The following is an 18359-nucleotide window of genomic DNA, read 5'->3' on the forward strand; positions in this document are numbered from 1 at the left end:
AGGCAGGCTCATTAAACGTTTCTATGATGTCGTTGCGTCGCTACAAGTGCCTTGAAGAGGCCCGTCGTTTCACGACAAAAGGGTGATCTAAATTTTTAGCATAAAGACTCGATTGTTCATAAAGATCACCTAGTAGAAAAGTGCTTTTTCTTTTTATTGCAGTGTTAATTTTATTATATATAATAAAAATATTTTGTTACACGAGAGTTCGCATCGAAGCCATTGCATCGAGGAACAAAGTTTCTCAATTCTAGGGATAGCTAATTAGACCAAAATCATATTCCATTTATACTTCTCGAACTCGAGCTTGAGATAGCAAATCCAGAGTGAAGGATCGACGGCTAAGAGTCTAGAATTACCATCGCAAAAGTGCCCGCTAATTACCATTATAATTAACCATTCCATAGTTGGACCGCGATATCTCCGGGGTATTTCTATCGACATTTTCGCCCCCGCGAGTTTACCTCACTTTTCGCAAAGTTAACGAATAATGTAAGTTCACCATGGAGAAACGTTCATTATCTTTCGATCCTTTGTCGTTTTACTTTTCGCATTCGCGTCGTGTTTATCTCGTTATCGCGACAGAGCCAGAAGTCCCGAAACTTAATTCAGCGATATTTTAACGTAACAACACGAAATATCGCTTTACTACAACCATTATTTTATTATTTTACACGAATCCTATCGTTTTCGATAATATAACAAGAGTCATGATTATTATTGATACGCAGCAACGTAATATCTGTTATCGTTAAGCCAAAAATTATGTGGTACAATTATTATATTATGTTGATGTAATATTATAATATAAATAATTTTTATGCTACGTTGAAATACGATTTAATTATCAATCAGATGTATTAAATCGATTCTTGTTGAAATAAAAATGTTTACCTAAAAATTCTTTGCTCACATCTTCAAGAAAGATTAAGAAACATAGAACGATATTACGTTATGCACAATTTTTTTTTTTTTTGTACGTATACATATATGTATTTATTCCTCCAGATTGGAATCATATTGAAATACAAATTATTCTTGTGGAGTAAATAATTGTGATTAACTTTACTTCTCAATGAGAGAATTAATTGCGGTCAGTTACGTGCAGGGGTAAACTTTTGGTACAAACAACGTTGAATCGCATTTCGCTGCGCCATGCATGATAATTATTCGTGGCGTCACACGGCGCGTCAACTCTGTCCGCGGTAATTATCAAATTCGATGGAAAATATGTAGGTGCGAAATACGCATGGCAAGCTGACCACGTGAAATTTACACGTATATGGTTCAATATGATGACCAGTAACAGCAGCAGCACCGGCTGAGCGACACGGACGGCGAGGATAATGTAGCTAAACATACGCCGCTACTATTGTTAGAAACAGTGTTTGTTGTAATGAATTCGCCGTGAGCGCAGTAATTAATTAGCGCGGATCGGCCAGCCGCAGAGTTCAGTTTCAATTGGGTCGACATATATTCCCACGATATGCTGGGTTTAAATATATTGTAATCGCTCCTATAAGATATCTACTCGGTGATAACAAGGAATTATTTTCGCGAGGGCGAGATAAAAGTGACGCCTTCGATTCGTTCTTTCGTACCTCCGAGGCGTTTATCAGTGCTTGTATTTCAACATTTGACTTCATCTCTTAAAATACCGATCAAAAATTAATTATTATTCACGTTATCTGATAAAATTCCTTAATATTAAAAACGCAATTAATTATTAAAAGAAAAATAGAAAGTTACGTATTATAATTTTTTTTTTTTTTTTTTTAAAGAAAATTTTTAGATAAACTCGGAACATATTTTCGTCGAGTACTTATGTGACTGACTTCTCGAAATAACGGAGATCGACTCGCTCCGGGGTGCGATGTGGGATGCACACTTCGCGGGATCGGTTGGGAAGTAGGGCTGAAGGAAGAAACTAGGCGAAGCGCCGAAATCTGTTGGGAACCGCGGAAGCCGCAGCGCGGAGTTCGAGCGCTCCTTAACAAGGAATCTCAACTACTCATTACGCAAAAGCGTTTCTACATCCAACACTCTTGCGCCGGTAGAATACCCATGGGGCATTCGCCAGACGTTTCAGCCGATTACGAAACCCCCGTGCACTCCAGGAACAATGGATAATACCCTTTCGCGCAACACCACCGCGACAACTTACTTCGCCCTTAAATTCACGAGGGTGGATGTGACGAAGACGCTAATACCTCGAAAGTTTTAAGTTCGAAGACAATTGGTTTCATATAAATTATATTCAACCACCTGAGCATGGACGTTAGCACGAGCAAACAAGCGCCGATACTTCGGCCTTATTTGACCGAATCGTTTGCTTATTAACACGCAAATTTAAATCGTAATTTACATATCGCATTGTTGTCTATTAACAACTGTTTGACTGGGAGGGAATTCAAGAATAGACGGAATATATGTATATGCGTTGCGTGCGGTTATACAAATTTCATTATCCGATTGCAGGTGTTTACAAAATACCAATTTGCCGACGCGTCGATAAACCGTGCGCAAATCGAAACGCGCGACATTCCGCCTGTTTGCTGTACGAAGTCAGCGTTTGGTAATTCAAATAGTTGATGAATATTTATTAAATTATATTTATCCGAATTTTTCGTTCTGTTTCTGGCCAACGTATAAAAATTGCGTGGAACCACGAACAGGTGCATGGCGCCATGTTATTTATCGCATGCGATCCGTCCGTTTATTTTCGTTGATATTATAGTCCGTAAAAGTCCACACGAATATTAAAACAACTCATAAATGTTTAATCGAGCTGTTGATTATTTTAACTGGAATTTATTACGCCTAGATATGCATGATAATCGAAGGTTTAACAAGAGCGCATTTATCAATTTATCTGTGCTTTTTCAGTGGTCAATAACAAAGGGACAATATTAGGTAACCGCCAACGAAATTGTTCGAATACATTGTTAATAATTATAATATAAATATTGTCATTTAAAATAAATTAAGCGTGATGCGAAATTAAAACTGCTCGCTGCACTTATAGATATGTTCATATAATACCTATCACTTTTGTCTTGCTTGTTTCTTTTACAATAATTATTCATGTTTTATATAAAAAAAACATTTTACAATAATTGACCAAAAATTTCAATAATTATAATTTTCAAAGTTTCGCGATAACTTTTCGTTTAAACCAATAATAAAAAAATCTCTAAAAGAAATATATTAAAAAAATTTTTTTATTAGTGATTAAAGAAATTTCTTTTTTTTTTCTTGTTATGAAACATGCATAACAATATAATATTGAGTGAATTTTTCCGGACCTTATTTATTCTAATTGAAATTCATCCGTTTAATCGTAGTTATATACACGCCGCAATTTTCATTGCATCGATGTCCAATTATTGTAAAAGCCGTACATATAGAAGTATACATCAATTTTAATTTATCAATGCTCATTTATTTGCTGATATAATAAACATTGATTGCATTAAAGATGAGCAGAATCATTAATAATTTAAACAATGGCTCCCACATAAATTTGTCAGCGTTACTTTAATTTTTACAAATAAGTATATTACATGTGTAACAAATAAATATGTATAATTAGCCTTTGTATCGAGAGAAAAATTTATTAATTAAGCCCGAATGATTTGTAGCCATTACAGAATTCTACATTAATACGATTTTCGCTCCCCCTTTCTCAATGATTCGTACACAAAACATTTATAAAAACCGCATAAATCTATCTGTAATAAAAATTTTATGTTTTATGCGCCGCCGGCGAAATGCGCTGTCCGACCCGTCCGTTCTCGGGGGGGACGTATTTTGAAAGAAATCCCATTCGTCGCGCTCCGTTAAAATGTCTTGTGAATAGTCCCTCATTGAAACTGTTTCGTTGCGGAAAAAAGAAAAAGTAAAAAAAGAAAAAGAAGGAAAAAAAAAAAAGAAATAGGTGCAACCCTGGTGCCGTAATGTCGCGACGCGAAATACACCTTGAAGGAGTAACACGGACGAGAATGTCGTGAGCCCATTTTCTTCATCTTTCTACGAAGTGACGTCCCCTTGTGGACGGAATAAAGGAAAACACAACGGTACCTTTTTCCACCATGTCGACGGTTACGATAACACGCCGGCCTTTCCCCGGTAAGAATTCCGGTAAGGACGAGAGAGCACCGGAAGTACAGAAGCTCGAGGAGGTCCCGAGCGTAAATGCTTACGAAAATAACATTCTGAAAACGTGTCCAGAACGCGAGTTCGCTCCTTGGTATCAAGGGGAATAGTGGCTAAGCAATGCGATTTAATTAAAGACGTGTCTATCCGTTAAATGTAACGTTAAGAACGTGAAAGCCCGACAGAGACGAAACATATACGGTTCTGCTTTTGACAGACCCCTTAAACGCAATCCCTTAACAAATTATTCTACGATTGCTACTTGCTCACTGCATATCGTAGCTAATATATGGAACACCATTCGGGTATTAACGTAATAGAAACAAATTTACCTGCGTTATTAATATTTATTTTTTAAAACAGTGCACTAAAAAAAGAGCTATCTCAACGCGACAATAAAAAAAGTCTATCTTATTCTCTACCTCTTTCCGCCAAATATCAGAACAACCGAAACCAAATTTGAAACCGCTCAGCGTCGTGCCCCCGATTTTTTCCGTTAACCTGATTTCTCGCGGCACGTTTCACTTTAAGTCCTTTCAGTCAACGAAACGCCTATCGAATTCGCGGACAAACGCCCCGTGAAATTTTATTTTGCGACGTACCACACAACATCGGTCGGAACGTTTCTGCGTACACCAATCGTTACTGGCAGCCGTCCGTGTGGCATCGACCGGGTGGAAAGGGGTGGCTCGATCCTGAATCGCGTCTAGCAAGCTGCGAGCTGCAGCCTCCGGATGCGGCGTGCATAGAGAGAAAGAGAAACAGTGGCGGTGGCTGGCACGTTTCTCGATTATCCGTATTTACGGAAATTCCGTGCACGTTACGCCCGATAACTTTCGTAACGGATTACTCGACGAAAGTTTCACACCGTGCGCGCGGGTGGAAACTTACCCCGATAAACTACACCGCGCGAATCGTCAATGCAGTCAAATGGAGCCCGAGGCGCGCGCGAAAGACTCTTCAAACAGCGAGTGAGCCGCGCTTGCGGATCTCACGATCACGTCGAAACGTCTAAACCTGTCACTCCGTATATCCTACCTTTCGAGAGAACCGATTAATTGAGTATGCTCCACGCGCGAAAATGACTCTTAAGTACGTGAAAATATGTCGTTCTTGTAATACCCGACTTGCAATTAGTCAATGTTTTCTCAAGAAAATCTATTCTTCTTCAACTAATTTTTTTTAATTATAATATTGTACAAATGCACTTTTTTTTTTTAACTCGGAATATATTTTTATTTTGTCTGATTAATTAATATTATTAAAATTGGAAGAACATGTTAATGACGAGTTTTCGATTAGCTAAAGTTATTGATCGAAACTTCGAATTAATCTCATTGCTACATTGTTTGCTTAAAATTTAATACGGCAGCACAGTATGTAATAATAATTATACAATGCATCTCTTAAACGTATGTACATATCAATTTGATGCTGCAATAATATTTGCAGTGTGCACTATTGATTTTTGTGATCTGGGAATATAAAAATCAAAATTTGAAAAGAAACAAATCGAGTAACAAGAAAACATATTTATAAAGTCATGTAATTCCGCAGAATGAGGCTGTATTATCGATCAGAATCTAATGCTTCGTTCTTTTGCGTTTCCAATATTACGTACCAAGTGGTACCTCCGAATACGAATACAATACTCAAATGGGATATTCCCAAGTAATTCATTCCGAATCGAATCAGACGATATTGTCGTAGTTAATTATATATTTAATTCAGAAAAGTTTACCATCTGTACCTAAACTATTTTTTATTAGAAATACCTATCCTAACATTAATATCTTGACGAAATAATTTTCTGTTTGTAAAAAAATAAAAGAAAGAATAAAAAAATGAAAAGAAATGCTTTTTTTCTTCTCCAATACAAAAATGATTAATATTCTCGATTTCTTTCTCGCTAAATAAAACTACTGTCATAATCCAATCGATATATCTTTAGGACAATTGAAATCACCAATGCATACGAGCTGGCAGTTCTTCGGATACGCTCGAAAATTTCCGCCCGTTTTAATTTCGCAAGACCTAAATTTCGTTGGATTCTATTCCTGCGAGAATTCAACCACCGCAGCGCAAGCAAACACATCTAACCCCATTCTGAATCGCATTGTAATAGCTTCGTCGAATGTAATATCTGATTTTATTCAAGATTTTTCCTTCCCTTATCATTTGCTAAATTAAATGGCTATAAAGTCTTGAGACTTATAACAAACAAACAAAAAAGAAAGGAACTTTTAAAAGTTAGAAGATTAAAAATTAAAACTTTATAATTAATTAGACCCGCAGAAAGTATTTATTTTGCTATTTTTTTAACGCCCTTAACAAATACTTTTTTTTTTTTTAGTGGCCGATATTGAATCGCAAGTTCGTTAGCGATATCGCTCGCTCGGTGGATTTAGGGATTACCGTGGTATATAGATGTTGCAACGTGACGATGTGTAACTCTGGTACTAACCGCGTCGTAATCACCCACGGTTTCGTCAAATTTGCCCCGATTTCACGTGGCCTCCCTTTCGTCAGGTGCAAGGTATCGGATAGCTTTTCGTTACGCAATCGTTACATATCGCACACGTTGAGCAGTGACACGCGTTTATTCCCCGTAAATGCGATTACCGGCACGGAACGTAACTTCCCTTTGTTGATACCGAATAAAAGTGCATCAAATTTCGTTACATTTTGCGACCTATTCGCTCTCATATTTCTGCGCTCTCACACATGGATGAAGCTGGGAGATATTATCTCGTATCTCATTTGAAATAGAACTCGTATTCTTTGAAATTAAGCTTTATCGAGAGAAATTACAATAAAAAAGATCTATATGACATTTATTTTCAGTCAATTTTCAAAACGTTAAACTAAAAACTTCTACTTTAATTGATGAATCCAATTAATGTATTGTTAGGGTAATGAATGGTCTCTATTTTGGATACACTGATCTCGAAGTAATTTAGCGCAATTCGTAGCAAAATTATTATATTGTTATATTAATATTAAATATCTACAAATTGTACCTATTGCGTAAACAGTTTTGATTTAATTAATTTATTACTGTAATTGATTCTATTAAGTTTTAATAGACATGCAGACAAGCGTTATTTGTTGCGATTTGAATGTTGCAATAATGCATTATAAAGAAAAATTTATTTTAATACTATATCTATTAATAAATATAAAGAATTAAATAATTCTTTTATCAAATTCATAATCTGTCGAAAACCAAAATAGTCTGTGAGGTTATTTTTTTTTCTTCTTTTTTAATTTAAATGAAAATTTAAGCTACACACTTTGTTGCACGATAACGTTATCGAGATTGTTCTTAAAACGAAAGCAGAGTGAAGCGTGGTGTCGTCCACTATGTGGTCATCGAATTACGTACAAAGTTAGCGTCGGTCCAATCTCTGAAACTATACGGTACTACTCGCACGGCTTAATTAATTTTCGACTACTATCGCCGAGTTCAAATTTGATGCAGAAGAGAGAATATTTTATAAAATATATAGAAGAACAAAAAGAGAAAACTCGCGCTTGTAAATTTTGTTATCAGTAGATATTCCACTCGGTATGTCTTGCTTTTGTATTTGCACATGTCGCGTTACACGCGCCTATTTTTTTTTAATATTTTTTTTTTTTTTTTAATAAAAATGCGAGACAGCATGAGTGATCGACTCCGTTTGAGCGGTTTTTTTGTATCCATTAGTTTTATTTATTTACGCAACGAACACATTCGCATCCATCAATTACGGATGTCCCGGATTTTCCGGTTCCAAACCATTATTCTGACTGCTAATTTAGATACGTGTATCAATTCGCTTTATCAGTCAATCAATCTGCTAAAAAGGAAAAAAAAAAATATATATATATCTTTAAAATATGCACGTACATCGTCACTGCATTATTTTACTGTCGCAAAACAGAGTCGATAATTACATGCCGATAATTTCGCGCTTTCATCGTTGATACGCTCTCGGTGATTTCAACTTTTAATTAACTAAGCAATCTGATAATTTAGATAATAATAATGTGCTTTGTTATTATCGGGAACGGTCATTGATTAACAATAGAAGTGACAAAATGCGCGCTAATTGGCTTAATAAAATGGTCGGCGAGATGTAAATGGAATGTTGATACGATCACGTCGTATATTATAACTGCTTGCGTGGATCAATATGTTTATCGCAGTTTATTATTAACTGTCGGTCCGGCTGCAAGTTCGTGCCCGGCGTCATCACAATACAACCGGTAAATATTGTTACTATGAAACGATTGGTAAATAAATTACTCGCGTGTTAATACGAAAACGCGAGAGGTGTATCACGGGTGGCCAGTAAATTATTACACGAATTACGAAAGCATTTATATCATTTTACGCGCCGAGAGTTTCGCGAAATTTTCTAAAATGTCATGCGTGTAATTTTTTCAATTAAAAAAAATGTGAAATTTGTTCGGTGTACACGCAGTAAAATGTTTGAAATACTCCAGGTTGTAAGTTGCGCGGATATATTTTGGTTGCTTTTGTGAGAAATTTACGACTGCTTTTGTGTTAGCATTGAGGTTTCGAATAAATGCATACATATGAAGATTATAGGTATGAGCTTTTCAGTAATAAAAATTTATTTGAAGTATAGCGTAGTTATGTGATGCATTATATCATTTTTATACGAATTTACCCTTGCTCTTTTTTTCTTTCTTTTTTTTTTTTTTGCCATTATCACTTTTTTATACCCGTTACTATATTCATATTGATTTATCTACAAGCGCTTACATTTGTGAAATTATTCAACTTGGTGAATGGCGAATATCTCGGCTCAACCTTGGCTTCATTAGTCTCCTTCTGTCCTTTGGTATTCCAAACCCTAAATTAATTTTAATCACTTGGCACGGTCGTCTTATCGACCGGGCGCGAAACCTCTCGCCGCGTTATCGTGTCGCAGTGACGACGGGCGGTGGCGAAATTTTCGTCTCGCTTCCGCAAATGAATTTCCCTCTGTTTTCGTCCCTGGTAAAACGTTGGTATGGTACAACCCTCAGTGAAATACACACCGCGCCATTACGAGTGTTAACAGAGTGCGCCGAGGGAAACCAAAGAGGAAAACAGACAGAGAAACCGAGAGGGTAAACGGTGGAAGGACGACAGTTGGGGAAGACTGGAATCTGAATTCAGTGCACGGCTCTCCGTTTCGTTATACTAATGGTGTTGTGTTCCCTTTTCTCCGCTCATTTTATTCGCCGTGATTCTTCGCGACCAACCGCAATCGCAGTCAGCTTCACTCGAGCGTAATTCGTGTAACTGGTCTCGCGCTGACGAACTTCCTTCGGACCCGTCGCAATTCATCGTTTGCATTGCGCAATTTTTTTTTTTCGCTCGCGGTTAACCGAGAAATTTGGACATGTGCGCACTGGCCTGGGAGAGCGAAATTAGTGCCCGGGAAGAAATTTACCCAGGGTGACGAGGTTCGTTTCCTAGATGTGTTTTTCAGGTCGTAGCTAGGGGTAATTCCTTTGAGCCGCGACCTCACGTCGTCTCGTATGTAGCACGAGATTCTAATTGTACAAACTCGTTCTTGACATTGCACGCCCGCGTGCATCTCACTTAAAACATCGCTTACACTAATGAGGTAATAGAGAATCAGTCTATTCAAATCTATCGCGAAGCCGATCAGATATACGTTTTCCAAGATACGATCGCGTGCAATTACGCTTCTCAAATAATTAAAACGGACAGCGGTCGAACTAATTTTTTTCAATACTACTTTAAATTGTCAAATAAATATGGAATACGAATGCAGAGAGCCGCGGGACGTCGATTTCAACGAGTCACTTGCGGAAGTGGATGTCCACTGGTGAACGTAACAATTTGTAATTTGTTAATTATCTGGAGATTGTGTCGTCTCTCGCGCCGTGCGTTATATATATTTTTTTTCCTCCCCTCCCGGGATTATCAGATCACGCAACCGCGTATAGTGAATTACGCGCTCTGACCCTAAAAGGTCACCATTTGGTCGTGCCATATGCTTGTCGCAGCGATGCATGCATCACAAACTGCAACGAACGGTGAGTGTCAGAATTGTCGTACCACTGGGATATGTCAGTCACATGTAATTCAATCCAACGTCGACTGTGTATCGTTCAACTTTCGAGTTTTGATAAATAAAACGCGACAAACGTGGGAGTAACTAACGATGGCTCCGATATTTAGCGAACAGCATTGCGCGGCAAATTAACGAGTTCGACGCTGATAACGTTCAAAAGAACGAATATTGTGTATCTGCCGTTTTTCTTTTTTTTTTTTTTTTTTTTTTTTTAATCCGTAATGACACGAAAGGTAAACATTTATTCTTCGATTCTTCATTGTGATTATTTGTAATGCCAAAAGGATTCTCAAACAATACTTGTCGTAATTAAAAAGCACGGTATTCTACTGTCATAAATCCTAATAAAAAAATAAATATATAAATAAAATTAATTTACCGGAAACTTTCAGCTCGCGCGTTCAATTATTTTAGCTGTCGATTCCTCGTTTAGTCCAAGTGAAAACGTAATAACTTACACGTTCTCCAATACAAACCGGTTAATTGTCGCAGCGCGAACATTCGCAGCGCTGTCGTCAATAGTTTCTAGCGGTGGCCACTACCTCGAGAATAATAATTCACCTAACTCCTGTCGTCCGCAATTACTTGCGCATCGTGGAATTGCAAGTAATGCATTATGCACGAGTCCGACGCATTTAGCTTCGTAAGGAAGTTCCATTATTTATCTCCGCGACGTAACAGGATTCATCATTGGCTTGCTTGTACTAAACGCGATATTAATAGCCTTGTAAAACTGCAGTTACAGAACGTGTCTAATAAAAGTTGCGACGGCGCCGACTGCATAAGCAAATACCCTTGCAAACGATCAAGATATTTCAACGTGATTGCTCATCCGCTTTCGCGACTTATATGGATTTTCTCAGCATCTAGCGCAAGCGAACTTCACACGTGTTACGTATATTTGTCATTTAATATTTTAGACCGACGCGCCTTTTTAAAACGAGAAAAGAACCCGCGTCTTTAATTATAAATAAATCCACGAGAGCCTCAACTACCACGCAACGGAAAACAGTTTACGTTACTTCCATTTATTTTTATTACGCGTAGGATTATCGTAATTCCAGATTTTGCCTGCCTTTAAATCGAAAAGAAGACAAAAGGCAAGTGCGACGCTTCCGGGATATATTACAAATGTAATGTTGTAATGCGTTGAGCATTAATCTCGCTTCCATAAAAATCTGCCGCAACGAATAACCAACGCGCGACGTGATTCGCGCCAAACGCGACATTAATATCCCTGTGAAGTTACCGGTCACGATGATTCTAATAAAAGTTACAACCGTATCGTTTTCGCGCGAGTTCCGTTATGCGGTTTTACCGTGAGATATTATTCGAATACGCTCGTTTAACCATCGCGGATCTGGTTCGGACGCGATCGCAAATCTATGTCGCAAGTAAATCGCACTTTGGTTTTACTTGGGTTTATTCTCTTTTATCTTCCCATAAATTGTCGCTATTCCGAATTACCATTGCATTTTGATAATTTTTTATAAAAAAAAAAACAATACGGAATTAAAAGTGCCTTGTCACATTTGATAGTAATAATTTTTTGCGAAAATAGGGATCAGAATGCACGAGATGTACACGACTCCTTACGAAATGAAGATTTCGTACTCTATTTCATTTTATTACGTTCATCGAGATACTATTTCTATGCAGTAAATGTTGGAAGATGTAACACAGAAGCTTTCATTATAAAACTTACGGCCGCGTCCCTTTTCAGAATATTTCACTGAAAATAATATTGCTTCATTTTCCTGCGCGCATATGTATCCGCATAAATGCTACGAACAAAGCGAGCCTGATTATCTTTCACGAGTATTTCTACATTTATTATACCTAATAAAAATATCAGAGCTCTCACATTTTGAAAAATGATGAAAGCTTAAGAGATGAGTTGCGGAAATATAACTTAACATTGTCCTTAAAAATAAAAAAAATAATTGTTTTGCGACATACACGTTATATATTTATATCTCTTACGCGATGAAAAATATGAACAAAACTTCCCATATTCAATGCCTTTGTTTTAAATACGTGTTAGAAAAAAATTTTTTTTTTAATATACAAATGCGCGGACAAAGATAAAAGTAATTAACTACGCAACTAATTAAGTAGCCGCTTTCTTTCGTAATAACGTGTCACGCAATCCAACTAAACTAAAAAAGTCGCACTTTAATCAGTCATGAAAATAGTCAGTATCGTTCGTGGCAACCCGATACTCATGTGCAAACGGTAATACGTTCAGCAACGCACACTTGGTCAAGGCACATGTTTGTTCAGTGAAACTAAATTGAACTCTGGTTCCTGCATTTTGCACTCACCGGAAAAGTATCCGAGTTACTACTAGGATTTAGAATATATATACATATATACATATGTAATAGAACGTCCAGAACTATGGGTCACCATCTGGTGTAATGCCTTCGTACGAAACTCTGCGTGGTAAGCTAGTGATTAATTTAACGCGTTTAAGTATGTGGTTAATTACAAGGGAAAATAAAACTTGACATTTTATAGATACAATTTATGAATTTATCTCGTAGTTCTGCGTATAAGTAAATTACGTTAAGAAACGCATTGTAATACATCAATTTAAGTTTAAATATAGGAGAAATATTTCAATTTTTATTTAAATAGCACGTAAAGGAAGAATAGTTAATGTACGATGTAAACTTGATATATCTATCTACGCTATAGTAAATTAAATAAGCCTCACCAAAAATTGTAACGTGGCTGAAAATTATATTACACAAATGAAAAATTACAACATTTATATACGCACAAAGAGAAGCGCTGAATACGAACAGAATAATTGCGTGGGGCTCTTTACGAAGTACTGAATCTTTAAATCCACATTTGTATGCGCTCTCGGTTGGCGTTTTTTTTTTCCTTTTCTTTTTTTTTTCTTTTCTTTTTTTTATTTTACTGCCGTACGCAGAGAGAAAATGAAAGAAGCAGCGAAAATTGGAGTAAGGCTCGAGACGAAGGAAAGATATTCCGGGGACGTAAATTCCTTGGACTTTAACTTAAAATTTACAACATTCCCGTCCCTAAATTATTGTCCTCGAGCTCCCTAAAGATCGCCCGTTAAGCAAAGACCTCTGAGTCGGGCAATTAATATTTGACCGCGGTAACCTTCGATTACTTTGCAAAGACCCCTCGGAAAGGACTTGTTCCGTGACGAAACCTATCAATTTCCCCCGACCGTCTGGTCGGGTCACAATCACGACCTGCGAACGATCGATTTAAAAGTTCTACCTTGCCATCTATCGACGATAAATCACCAGACGCATTTAGAGTTGCACTGGTAATGCAAATATGACTACTCGCGATCGTCGCGCGGCCGTAATCACGATAAAAGTTTGAAATACACGAGGGATTTGATAACGCAACTGTGTTTATCCTGATTATTTCCATAATGAAATTTTACTTATGGATCCGATAAAAATTCATAAAAAGCTGCTTAAGTAAAAAAAAATTTTTTGTTTTTTCCTTTTTTTTTTTTTTTAATTAAAAGACTTAGCAATTTTATTAAAACCGAGAATATTAAAATGTCTGCGAAAAATATATTTTAGACCTCGCAACAAGCAAATTTAAATTGTGTTATAAAAAAGAATTGTAGCAAGAGATTTTCTGCATAAATTTCTTTTACAATGCCACATCAAACCGTCCAAACGTTCATTTTGTAAACGTTTTTTCGTTCATCTATAAGCATACGTTACCTTGTTCCTTTTTTTTTTATTTTACAATGGAAAAATTTCCACTGGTAATAATAAATCAAATCTTTTTCGATGGCAATAGCCGCAAGGCACCGATAATATCAGAATTGTCGGGATCACGGGCGGTCATTTATACAGAGGGTTGCGCGCTATTGACCAATCATGGATGTCGATTGGATGTGACATCATAAAAAGCACAGAAGCGAGGCAGCACTTATGGCTCACGGAAAATTGTCCATCAGCCCGAATGAGAGATACCCGCGGATGGGAGGCAGAATCTACGTCATTTTGATGCAGGAAAAAAATGGGACAAATTTTAGGAACAACGTCAGGCAAAATCTCACCCTCGTAACGTAAATTTCATTCGTCCGCGAAAGAAGAGGTAGGCGATATTAAAAACAGAATAATTAAATGTTTGCTATTCGTAAAATTCCTAAAAATTTCACATTTGTTTCGCACCGTTAAATAATAAAAAGAAAAAAAGTATTTCGTGCATTTAAATATGTTTTGCAACTGAGAGAGAAAAAAGAAGTACACGTGGTGTGTATGAAGTTCGCAAATGCGCCGTTATTGCCGCAAGAAGTCCAAAAGGTCAGTACGAAATGTAAGAAAATTACGAGGCTATAGCGTTTTACAGGGATAAATCTTGAAAGATTAATGCGGCAACCGAAGAATATTTCGCGGAATCTGCTCAATCCTGCCGCCCGCTAACGTTTGTCGTGCGAACGGAATACCTGACGAAGCCCGAGACTCACGTTTTTCCTCCCGTCACTTCCGTAGCTTGCTTCTATACCCGAGTAAAGCCGAAGATGCAAATTTGTTATCAAGTTTGTCTTGCAGTATACATATTATCATGCGATATATTTATAATTACGCGATAAATACACACGCGCATAATATTGAGTGTATGTATCGTAAACTTCTGCATAATTTTAGCCAGCCGTGTGTACGCGTAAATATTTTTTAATGAAACACTGCCATTGTTGTCGAAGCTAACGTAATTTACATACGCTTTTCGCAAACCTCGATCATTAAATTCTTTTTTTTTTTTTTTTCTTTTCTGCCTCTAAAATAAACGATATACATTACCTTCGTATCAACCGAAAACATAAGTCTGGGAGTGAAGTCGTCGACGTGGGACAATAAAACGCTTCCGTCCGGTTAAGTGAAAAGACATTACGCGTTACGTATGCGAGCGGAGTAAGCGCGGAAGGTGAGAAACTCGCGGTCGACGGTAAGACGTCTGAGGTAAGATCGACGCGGGGGCTTTGTAGACGGTCACCGATACCTTTGTCGCGCCGTGCATGTACGAACATAGGCGAGTGCATTTTCTCGTGCAAGCGAACATCGCCCCGCGGGCGGAATGTCACGTCGCCGTGTCGACCGCGCGGCGACAAAGGCGTTTCCCACGAGAGACCGACGGTGCTTTACACTTTTACGATTTTACGTGAACTCGGAATGCGATCTCTCGAGAGATCCCCGGGCCAGTTGCGCCGACCGAGTCGGTTAACGACGTCAATTTGGGTCGTGCGTCGTCACGTTAATGCGACAAGCGTGTTAATCGGTCTGAAAAGTGACGTCGCTAATCGCTCCCCCGAATCCGGAGGTTTAATATGCAGAGCGGGTCCCTCTAATGGCGCGGCGACTTCAATAGGTGCGGGCAATTTCTGACGCGATTTTTATTTCTGCGGCAGATCGAACGGAAATATTCGCGAATTACATTTCGACTTACTTTATGTTACAGAGAAAGTCTATTGAAAATAGCTTCGGTACGCCTGTATATACGTATTATTGAACCAGTTGTTCCGCCGATTGATTGATACGTGACGCAGAAACTAATGCGCGAAGCTGCAGTATCGTGAAATGCACTCGCGGCAAGAAGCGTCGTCGTGCCATCACGTCATGGTCGCATACACGGAATGAAGCCGGTGCTATTTCTGATCGATCTTGACGTCGCCGTCGATCGACGTTTGATTTATTCGTAATTTCGAGTAATACGAAAGGTATCATCGTCTTCATGCCCGAGACTACCCGAGTGAAAATTGAGCCTAACCGCTATCTAATGACTACATCTAGTCAATTCGAGATTTATCTCGTGGCTGTCTGGCAAAACTTTCCAGCACCGAGCTAGAGAAATGTAACGATCAAAACGTCTGAGAAACTAGACAATTATTGATGGCTAATATCGAGGTAGAAAAGCTAGATATTTAAACGTGTTATTTTTCAACTTCTTTTTTTTTATTTTCTTTTTTTTTAATGAAAAATTGGCGAGGAAAGAAATTATTCCGGCAATTAAAAAGTAATGCTAAATGCATCGTACGCAGGTAGTTACATTTCCTAACGAGCGATATTGAATAATAAAACAAAACAGGAACAGACAATGCGGAAATGCGCTTATAAGTACGGAACTACTCCTAAATACGATGAAATTTACAATGAGGCTATTAACAGACACGCGAATATGGTTATACGATTATGAACATAATTGCCTTCTCACGAATTAATAACGATAGGCCATTAACCCTCTTCATCCGGTTTGCCAGCCGATTTTCGTGACTAATATCGATTCTTCTAAGTATGCCCCGCTGCTATACGTACAAACTATTCGAGTTAAATGGAGTTGAGAATAGCGAAGAATATATCGACTTGGAGGCGATATCGATCGGACAAGACACGCGTTGAAACCGGGGCTGTTTAATACATACAGCCGCATTCTCTCCGAAACTTGCCCTAGATATCGATATAGGTCGGGTCACCTCTACCTACACTACCGTTTACGTTGAAGGGGTACCCTGGATAACTGCAGAGCGCGTTGCGTATTGGTTTTAGCCGCGGTGCAGAACGTGCTTACATACGAAACTCTATCGGCCGTTATGCACCAATATCGAATTCATCATGTATCCAATTTGCATCTCTGGCCGGTGTAACGTCGATGCCGGTGGATCCCCGTCACGTAGTAAAATATTTAAGAACGATTTGCGACAATAAATGTCATTTAATTCCGCGATCGGCGCGATCGGTTTGCATTATTGCTCATCGTCACGGCTACACGTCATCTCTCTCCACGGTATTTTCAATAATCAGTTTTAATGAGCATAAAATAGCGATGTCACTGTTAAGCGTAAGGTAATCGCGCACGCAATTAACACGAGAGTGGATAAAGCTATAAATTGCACGCGTTTATATGCGCGTTCCAATATATACGCGGTGATCAACGTCGATCCCTCGCCGCGCAGTCGTATTATTTTGAGTCGCGCTAATATCTCAAACGAATTAGACGTGAAAAAAAAAAAACACTCACCTCCGAATTGCAGATTTTGTATCTGGTGGTCCAAACTTTCCCCTTGCACGGTCTGCGTCTGCATCGGCGTTGCTGTCGCGAGATTCCGCCACCGCAGGTTCTAAAAAAAAAAAAACCAAGGCAATTTGTTAAAAATTAAATACAACGACTTTCTTTTTCACCGCGTTTCGACCGGGTGTCTGTCTTAGGCGCGCTCATTCAATAAACTTTTCATAATCAAGGTACGCTGGAATCGTCAAGAGTTTAATTGCATTTCACTACTGCGTATCGTCGCGACGCAGTTAGTTAATTTAATTTACTACTTTACGCTAATTTCATGAGCGATCTTTATTCGTTGGAAATTGCAGTACCTCGGCAAGTAAAAGTTGACCCCGCTCAGAAGTGCAAAATACATTTAAATAGAAGTGTCTTTTATGATTTAAAGCGCTTTCGCCAATTATGATCGCATATAAGTCACAACTTTTTTATCCAAATGGCATTAAATGCTTCCAGCAAAGTCGACTTTTGAATGTTGTAAACTATTATAGTAATTTTTTATTCATATTACGTTATTTTTATTAAATCACAGTTAAAAACTTTATTTGTGAGATGTTCGAAAAGATAATAAAAGAAAGAAAAGTTTGGAAATTATCCTCTTTAAATCGTTTTTTATTTCCTTCTTTTTTTTTTGTACGTAATAATATAGGATTTTACTAAAGCTTAAGTTAAATTACAATTCGTAAAAAAACGCGGTTAAGATGTCGAGAAATTTTTAGAAACGACATGAATTGTCGAGAAATAAAGGAAAATGAAGTTAATGGGAAACGCTCATTAAATATGGAAAAATGAGCGCGAACTAACTGAATATCCTTAATATAGCGGTAGGTAAACGATATTAGCGGTTACGAAGTACTGTGTATTCAATTTTTCTTTCTCTCTTCCACAATTTCTAATTATGTCTGCATGAATATCTTGCTTGTGGATTAAAACCGGCGTCGCATTCGCCGACTATTTATGCAGTATCCGTCGATTATTAAACGGGCTGCCGATTGAATTGATCACGACTTGGTTCCGGATTTAGAAGAATTTGATATCGATTTATCG

General features: G+C 37.8%; 1 protein-coding gene across 3 annotated transcripts in view; it reads right to left on the bottom strand.

Moving 5' to 3' along the window:
• Nolo (no long nerve cord) overlaps positions 1-18359 on the bottom strand; it is a 140981-nt gene that overhangs the window by 28547 nt on the left and 94075 nt on the right. For all 3 annotated transcript variants that reach the window (XM_070672405.1, XM_070672406.1, XM_070672404.1), the window contains exon 4: positions 17277-17376. In XM_070672405.1, the coding sequence (XP_070528506.1) occupies positions 17277-17376 (100 nt within the window). The remainder of the gene's footprint in view (positions 1-17276; positions 17377-18359) is intronic.

This window comes from Cardiocondyla obscurior, linkage group LG25 (assembly GCF_019399895.1).
Source record: "Cardiocondyla obscurior isolate alpha-2009 linkage group LG25, Cobs3.1, whole genome shotgun sequence".
NCBI classification, from domain to species: domain Eukaryota; kingdom Metazoa; phylum Arthropoda; class Insecta; order Hymenoptera; family Formicidae; genus Cardiocondyla; species Cardiocondyla obscurior.